The 8159-nt window shown below is 50.3% G+C and overlaps 2 protein-coding genes across 6 annotated transcripts; one reads left to right on the plus strand and one right to left on the minus strand.

Moving 5' to 3' along the window:
• Window positions 1-4625, minus strand: NOP16 (NOP16 nucleolar protein). 5 transcript variants are annotated; one of them, XM_016954286.2, is made up of 6 exons: window positions 4486-4625; window positions 4288-4396; window positions 4141-4188; window positions 2895-2964; window positions 1276-1382; window positions 1-429 (listed from the first exon to the last, which is right to left on the minus strand). In XM_016954286.2, the coding sequence occupies exons 1-6, from the start codon at window positions 4590-4592 to the stop codon at window positions 286-288; spliced, it is 585 nt and encodes a 194-aa protein (XP_016809775.1). In that variant the 5' UTR covers window positions 4593-4625; the 3' UTR covers window positions 1-285. The 5 variants fall into 5 exon arrangements, with proteins under 5 accessions (XP_016809775.1, XP_009448469.1, XP_003311027.1 ...); XM_009450194.2 differs by lacking the exon at window positions 4141-4188 and having other exon boundaries at window positions 1-341; XM_003310979.4 differs by lacking the exon at window positions 4141-4188.
• Window positions 4626-4872: 247 nt separating this feature from the next.
• Window positions 4873-5815, plus strand: HIGD2A (HIG1 hypoxia inducible domain family member 2A). The gene is made up of 2 exons (XM_009450193.4): window positions 4873-5026; window positions 5384-5815. The coding sequence occupies exons 1-2, from the start codon at window positions 4873-4875 to the stop codon at window positions 5548-5550; spliced, it is 321 nt and encodes a 106-aa protein (XP_009448468.1). The 3' UTR covers window positions 5551-5815.
• The last annotated feature ends 2344 nt before the right edge of the window (window positions 5816-8159 follow it).

Genomic DNA, 8159 nt, shown 5'->3' on the forward strand with positions numbered 1-8159 from the left:
TAAAATATATTTGTTTTATTATGTACACACTATATTTACATCACCCACCCTGAAAACAGCAGGTTCTGGCTTTTCCGTGAACCCCCAGATGAATATAAATTGGAGCCTCTGAGAACAGTTCCTTCCCCAGAGCGGGGAGTGTGCACGTGTGTGTGTAACCTTCTGATTCCATGGGACCTGGCCAGCCCCTCTGGAGCCACACAGCACCTCCTTGCCTTACACCCTGGCTCCAGCCTCACTGCTCCGGGGGAGGCCTCAGCCTGGGGCAGCTGTGATGTAAACCAGTCACTCCACCTCCATCTTCCTCTTCTGCAAAGAATCGAGGAAGTCTTGCCACTCTGCTGGGTAAAAGCGTTTATAGACGTTGATCTTACTCCGAATCTGTTTTGGGGTGTCTTGATAGTAATTCTTCTCATCACGGGCCATGGCCTAAGAGGAGAAAGGCTACTTTAAGGAGGGCTAGACAGGCAAAGGCTCAAATCTGAACTCATCCTGAATTAGGCAAGCCACTTGCTATCTATCCCTGAGGTCCAGAATCCTGACCTCAAAGGCTGTGGTGCACTGGGCACAGTGGCTCATGCCTGTAATCCCAACACTCTGGGAGGCCGAGGTGGGAGGATCTCTTGAGCCCAGGAGTTCCAGGCCACCCTGGGCAACACAGTGAGACCCTGTCTCTCCAAAAACAATAAATTAACCATCCTGTGGTCCCAGCTACTTGGGAGGCCGAGGCAGGAGGACTGTTTCAGCCCGGGAGGATGAGGCTGCGGTGAGCCATGATCACACCACTGAACTCCACCCAGGGTGACAGAGCGAGATTCTGTCTCAAAAAAAAGACCAGGAAGGCCTGAGAGTCCAGCGGGCCAGGGAGGAGCTGGGGCCAGCTGAGGAGCTCATGACCCATCATAGCCAGCTAATCCTACTTGGGCCCAGGGGTCCAGTGTAGCCGGATCTTTCAACTGTTAAAGGAAGCCAAAAATAGACTTCCATCCTGGGTGACAGAGCAAGACTCTGTCTTGAAAACAAAAACAAACCAAGAAACACCATGCGAGCAAAACATTTATCTGTGAGTGAGACTGGAACCAAGGTCAGTCAGTCTATCCTTGCCATAAGCATTCATTCAAGTTAGATCCCTGTCAATGGGATCCATTTCCTAGAGTCTCTTTTTCCTCCCTTTCTTTGCACTCGGTTTCAGGAAACAGGTGCTGCGCAAGCAGATCAAGCCGCGAATGGTCCAGGGCGCCTTCCCAGCCAGCCCACGGGGCCTGAGCCGCTCACCTTATAGTCCTCCCCGTGGTTTTCTACCATGTAGCGTACATAGTCAATGAGGTCCCGAGACAGAGTATTTCCTTTCTTTTCTGGAAGGCTGGCTTCTGCCTCCAGGTCTGGAGTGATGAGAGAAGCGGGGAGACAGGGAATGAGGCTTTGCTTTCTGTGCTCTTTGAGCTGTCCAATCACCCCTTCACCCACTCCCAAGCCACAAGACCCACCACACCAACCACCTGGGGGTCTTTGCCTCCCCATTCCCAAATCCATTGTTGGAACTTCCTTCAGCCCCTTGGATCCCAGACTCTGTCTCCTATGACCCACTCATCTACCAGTATGGCAACTTTTGGAAAGGGAAGTCGCTTCTCTCCGGGCCTCGGGTGGATTTACAAGGAAGGTACCAGACTAATAACCTCTACTTAGTGGCAGGTCTCAGGACAGAGATGAAGGCACATACCTGCCCACAGGACAGGGCTCCCTTCCAGCTATAAGCCTCTCAGAGAAGCTCTTGATGTATTATTGCAACACATGAAATGGGACGGTCTAAATACATGAGATCTAGAGCTGCCGGGTCTGGGGCCTGAGGCGGAGCCCCAGCACCTTACTAGTGCTCCACGGGAGAGAAAAAGCCAGGATGTGGAGCCAACTAATGGCTTCACTTTTAAAATAGGCAGGCAAATCCTACTCCATTTCTCATCTAGAAAGAGAGAGAAAGAGCTACCTCAGAGAAATGAAGTAGTCGAATCATATCCAGGGGTTAGGTCCTCATATTGTGTATAGTCAAAATTATCTTTGACATGGTTGCCAGGGGCTGGAGGTAGGGGAAGATGGGGAGTTGTTTAATGGGTATAGTTTCAGTTTTGCAAAATGAAAAGGTTTTAGGGACCTGTTGCACAACAAAGTCAATATCCTTTACTGAACAGCGCACTTAAAAATGGTTAGGATGGTAACTTTTATGTGTTTTTTAACCACATTTTAAAATTTTTAAAAATGTTCCTCTTTGACTACAGTAAGTGCATATGGCTTGGTATATACAATCCTGTGCAGTAATTCTTCTGAGAACCACTGAGATAAAAGACAGGAACTCAAGGAATTCTGTATCAAATGTCTGGCCATTCAAATCCTTTATCTTTAGGGGAGCTGCTTAAACTCCCTGACAGGTAAGGGGAAGGATGAATGAAGAATTCTAGAGTATTCCCACTTTCCTGTAGGGTTTACTCTCCTCTGTTTTAGCGTTCACTCTCTATAGCTTTAATATACATAAAATCGATTTTGTCATTGGAACATTTATTGAGATGGTGGAATCCCTAAAAATCAGTTCATCCTTAAATTCATGAGAAGCCATACCCATGCCTGAGATTTACTGGTTTCTCTTCTATTCTCCCAGGCACCTGGGTACATCCTCCCTAAACATCTCTGACCTTAGTTCACACAGTAAGGTCAGGGTTTAGTCAGTACAATGAAAAATGAGCCAGCCAGGACACAGTCCTAACTCTGTGAACTCTGAACCAGCTCACTTCTCCCCTCTGAAACTTGGTTTCTCCATCTGCAAAATGAGGACATCTTAGGGCCCTTCCCAGCTTCCCACAGTGCAGGACAGTGACCTAAAGGAATATATGGACCACACCCACCATTCAGCACATAGGGCTTCCGTACAAGCTCTTTAGGCCTCTCCTCTATGTCCACCTCCATGGCCTTCACCTGCAGAGAACAGAGCCCTTGAGACCAGAAGGATCTTTGATGAGGGAAAGTTATAGACTCCTGCTTATCCCAACACAACTACTAACCCATAAGAATCCCTGCCCAAGGTTAGGTAGAAGTAGGTAACAATGAGAACTAATGCCCTGGAGGCTTTCTCTCTCTCTCTCTCTTTTTTTTTTTTCTTTTTCTTTTTGAAACAGAGTCTCATTCTGTTGCCCAGGTTCAAATGCAGTGGCACAATCTTGGTTGACTGCAACCTCCCCCCGGGTTCAAGTGATCTCCTGCCTCAGCCTCTCAAGTAGCTGGGATTACAATAGTGCGCCACCATGCCCAGCTAAATTTTGTGTTTTTAGTAGAGATGGGGTTTTGCCATGTTGGCCAGGCGGGTCTCAAACTCCTGGCCTCAAGTAATCCGTCTGTGCCTTTTACCCCCAACATAATCTTGGTGACAAGGACTTTGTGTTTTGTTCTCTATTAAATCCCCAGGGTGCTTAGGATGTGACATGTTCTCAATAAGTAGTTAACCTAATGAATGGGCTTCCCGAATGAATTTGTTCCATTGCCTTAGGCAATTTTCTTTTTATTCTTTCATGCCAGAGGAAAATGGCACTACCATTTCTTGAATAAATGTGAGGCTACAGCCACACAGTTAGATAGTCCCTAAGGCAAGGAATGTTATACCCATTTTATAGATAGGCAGAGAAAGATGAATTGCTTGCTTTTCTTTTGGGAACCTGGATTCTTTTAATAGTTGTTGAAGCCTCCAGGGGGCCAGGCGGATCACTTGAGGCCCAGCCTGGCCAACATAGCGAAACCCTGCCTCTACTAAAACCACAAAAATCAGCCGGGTATGGTGGCACACGCTTATAATCCCAGCTATTTGGAACGCTGAGGTGGGATATCGCTTGAACCCGGGAAGGAGACTGCAGTCAGGGAAGCCTAGGGAAGCCTCAGACCAAGGATGATTGAATAACAAAGAAAAGGTGTAAGTAAAGATCTCCAACTCTTAGGGAGTACTAATTAGGAAAGTTAAGGGTAGAAAAAGATAAGTTAAGGAAAATACCGTTGAGATGCTAATGGGTTAATTTCAGAGAAAAAAAGACTGAGTAGAGGGGGTATGGGGAATGTGTGCTGGGGAGGGAGCGTGACGAAGGTCGTAAAGAGACCCTTGCTCACCGTCAGTTGAGCGTTCTGACTGTGGGGAGGTCGAAAACTCGGAAGGGCCTGAGGGAAGGAATGGGCAGTACCACGTTCTGACACCTAGGTCAGTATGGCGGGGGAAGAGTAAAGAAGACAAGGACCGAGACCCCGCCATGTCAGTACCTTTCTCTTACGGAGGGGCACCGCCCTGTTGGGGTCCACAGCCAACCCCATCTCGGCCAGGTTCTGCCGCACCGATTTAGCGTGGTCCCAGGCATGTCGGATGTGGGAGCTACCGGCAAAGAGAGACATCGCGGATCCGTCATCTCGCGGACCGTCCCGGCCGAGGCCCACGGCCACCCGGAACCCCAGCCCCCTCACCATTCGATCCGCGGCGCTGCCTTCCGTCGAGCATTCCGGTTCAGACGCTTTCGGTTGACACTGTAACCAAACTTCTGCCTCCGGGTTTTGCCCTTGGCCTTGGGCATCGCGCTGACCACCGCACCAGCAGCTCAAACACGCTGCCTCTCTCTCTCAGACCTCGTGTAACAAACTCCTTCCGGAAGGCGTGCACAAGGCTTTGCGGGCATTTGGGGAAATGTAGTCCTTTTGTAGCACTACCGTGCTGAGCACTACGACTCCCAGGATGCAACGAGCACTTGCGCCTGCGTACAAGGCTCAATCTATTCGTTTCCCCGCCCCTTTCATGACCTTCACCGGGAGGCTGAGCTCGGAGTCCCGATTTTCTCCTGCTGCTGTGGTCCGGACATGGCGACTCCCGGCCCTGTGATTCAGGAGGTCCCCTTTGAACCATCGAAGCCTCCAGTCATTGAGGGGCTTAGCCCCACTGTTTACAGGAATCCAGAGAGTTTCAAGGAAAAGTTCGTTCGCAAGACCCGCGAGAACCCGGTGGTACCCATAGGTAAGTGGGTGCGGTAGGAACTGCACAAGGAGAGGACAGTGATGTCGGAGGGAAGGAAGTAGACAAGGACCAGAGCGCTAGCGGGGAGCGGAAGGAGAGCGGACTAGAGAAGAGACGAGGGGGCGGGGCGGTGAGGGGCGAAACTGATTGGAGCGGGAGCAGCGGGCTTAGGGGGCGGGATTTGGGGCCTAAGATTGGGAGGACTCTGTAACTAGGAAGACCTCGACGCGACCTACCTTCGCCGCCCTCCCTCCGCTGTGATCCAGAGATCTTGGCTTTGGGGAAGCGAGACCCAAAGCGGGGAATGACCTGCGGGACCCGACCTGCTATTTCCCAGTTGCTTTGTCCCCTCCTCAGGTTGCCTGGCCACGGCGGCCGCCCTCACCTACGGCCTCTACTCCTTCCACCGGGGCAACAGCCAGCGCTCTCAGCTCATGATGCGCACCCGGATCGCCGCCCAGGGTTTCACGGTCGCAGCCATCTTGCTGGGTCTAGCTGTCACCGCTATGAAGTCTCGACCCTAAGCCCAGGGTCTGGCCTTGAAAGCTCCGCAGAAATGATTGCAAAACCCAGGGAGCAACCACTGGCCCTACCGTGGGACTTACTCCCTCCTCTCCTTTGAGAGGCCCATGTGTCGCTGGGGGAGGAAGTGACCCTTTGGGTAACTGTAACTGAAAGTTTTTTCAAAAATCCTAGATGCTGTTGTTTGAATGTTACATACTTCTATTTGTGCCACATCTCCCCTCCACTCCCCTGCTTAATAAACTCTAAAAATCCACTTGTATTTAATTCAGTATCATCCCCATGGTTTTTGGTCTTTGATTTTGGAGGAAACGGACTTTGGAGTGGTGCTTAGAAATCGTGTAGTCTAGTGATTCCCGAACTTTCCTAGTAACAGCCACCCAGGGCACTTTGAAAGCAGAGATTTGGCCAGGCGCAGTGGCTCACACCTGTAATCCCAGCACTCTGGGAGGCCGAAGCGAGCGGATCACCTGAGGTCAAGAGTTCAAGACCAGCCTGACCAACATGGAGAAACCCCATCTCTACTAAAAATACAAAATTAGCTGGGCGTGGTGTTGCATGCCTGTAATCCCAGCTACTCGCGAGGCTGAGGCAGGAGAATCACTTGAACCCGGGAGGCGGAGGTTGCGGTGAGCTGAGATCGTGCCATTGCACTTCAGCCTGGGCAACAAGAGCAAAACTCCATCTCAAAAAAAAAAAAAAAAAAGAATCTCAAGGTCACTCCTTGAGATTCTAGTTCAGTGGGCCTAGAGTAATGCCATTTAAAAATACTGGTCTAGCCAGCAGTTTTTCAAACTTTCAGTAGGACAACCTTCCTTCAGATGAGGCCTCCCATAGTCGGGTCAGAGGCAGAGGGTTCTGCCCTCCACTCCACATAACCTCCTCACCCTGCTCCCACCTCCCTAGAGTCTATGGGGCTCCACTGATCTAGACCATCTGGTTCTTTTTTTGAGACGAGTCTCACTGTGTCAGCCAGGCTGGAGTGCAGTGGCACAATCTCGGCTCACTGCAACCTCCGCCTCCCGGGCTCAAGCAATTCTCCTGCCTCAGCCTCCCGAGTAGCTGGGATTACAGGTGTGTGCCACCACGCCCGGCTAATTTTTGTATTTTGTATTTTTAGTAGAATACTAAAACAACATGGTTTTACCATGTTGGCCAGGCTGGTCTTGAACTCCTGACCTCAGGTAATCCCCCCGCCTCGGCCTCCCAAAGTGCTGGGATTACAGACGTCAGCCACCACGCCCAGCCTAGACCATCTGGTTCTTGACACAGTATAGAAGAGGAAACAGGCTCAGAGAAGCAATCTGGTACAGTGGGAAGAACACAGTCCCGAAGCTCTCCAGAGATTTGTGTACATAGTGTTTGAGGGTTCTGGAAGAGGAGGCTGAGGACCTGAGCACACTCTAGAAGAGAGGTGACCTGTTAGTTCCTCCTTCATGTAGTTTCAAACAAGTATTCCTGGTCTGTGGTCAGCGCTCCTCAAATGTTGGATTTGAGGACCTGCGCTCTTCCCGAGTGATTCTGCTGTTTTCAACACCAGCTTCAAGCTGGCAGAAGAAAAAAGGGAGTGAAGACACACCCCTTCTTGAACCCCCCCAACAGTCTAGATCTCAGAGTGGAGGGCTGTACTAGGGCCACTAAGTTTCTTGCCTCCACCATGTTCTCTCAGCTTTGAGGCAGAGATGATAGGTGTAGAGCAGTGCACTGTGGTGACCCTTGGCCTCCAGATACAAGACAAGGACATGGAGTGGTGAGGACTGTGACACCTTTAAAGAGGATGACCACTGTTTGTAAGTGTTGGTGTCATGGTGTCCCCCTCCAAAAATGTTGAAGTCCTTTTAGTGCCTTAGAATTTGACCTTAGGCTGGGTGCTATGGTTCATCCCTGTAATCCCAGCACTTTGGGAGGCCAAAGTGGATAAATTGCTTGAGCCCAGGAGTTTGCCCAGCCTGGGTGACATGGCAAAGCCCCGTCTCTACTAAAAATACAAAGATTAGCCAAATGTGGTGGCACGTGCCTGTAGTCCCAGCTACCTGAGAGGCTGAGGTGGAAGGATCGCCTGACCCAAGGAAGTTGAGGCTGCAGTGAGCCGAGATTGCACCACTGCACTCCAGCCTCAGTGACAAAGCGAGACCCTGTTTGAGAAAAAAAAACAAAAAACGAAGATTTGGCCACAAAGACAGACATACCTAGAAGGCAGTGTGCAAACAGCCATCTGATGGGGGCAGGATTGGGGTGATGCGTCTGCCAGCTAAGGGATGCCTGAGGCCACCAGAAGCCAGAAGCAGGTGGAACAGACCCTTCCCCAGCTCCTTCAGAGGGAGCATGGCTCTGCCACAGCTTGATTTCAGATTTCTGGCCTCAAGAACTATGAGACAATAAATTTCTGTTCTAAGCCAGCTAGTTCATATACCTTCTTACAGAAGCCCTAGGAAGCGAATATTTACTGGCAATTACTCAAATCTTTTTAAACATCATGCAGGTCATGAACGTCCTGTTTGCAAACTCTGCTGAAGGGGAAGAAGGTGTGATCACTGGTTGTTTATCCAAAATCCAAGATGGGCCCAGTTGAAGGAGGAAGCGAAATACACAGGGCAGTGGACCCTCCACA

Source organism: Pan troglodytes, chromosome 4 (assembly GCF_028858775.2).
Source record: "Pan troglodytes isolate AG18354 chromosome 4, NHGRI_mPanTro3-v2.0_pri, whole genome shotgun sequence".
In the NCBI taxonomy this organism is placed as follows: domain Eukaryota; kingdom Metazoa; phylum Chordata; class Mammalia; order Primates; family Hominidae; genus Pan; species Pan troglodytes.

What these genes read in the sequence shown, in the direction of transcription:
- NOP16 (XM_009450194.2), bottom strand. Translation starts at nt 4,592, where the DNA reads ATGCCCAAGGCCAAGGGCAAAACCCGGAGGCAGAAGTTTGGTTACAGT. An exon ending in TGCCCCTCCGTAAGAGAAAG is followed by an intron (nt 2,965 to 4,287) that starts GTACTGACATGG and finishes TGTTCTCTGCAG; the next exon opens with GTGAAGGCCATGGAGGTGGA. An exon ending in GAAGCCCTATGTGCTGAATG is followed by an intron (nt 1,383 to 2,894) that starts GTGGGTGTGGTC and finishes TCATCACTCCAG; the next exon opens with ACCTGGAGGCAGAAGCCAGC.
- HIGD2A (XM_009450193.4), top strand. Translation starts at nt 4,873, where the DNA reads ATGGCGACTCCCGGCCCTGTGATTCAGGAGGTCCCCTTTGAACCATCG. An exon ending in GAACCCGGTGGTACCCATAG is followed by an intron (nt 5,027 to 5,383) that starts GTAAGTGGGTGC and finishes TCCCCTCCTCAG; the next exon opens with GTTGCCTGGCCACGGCGGCC.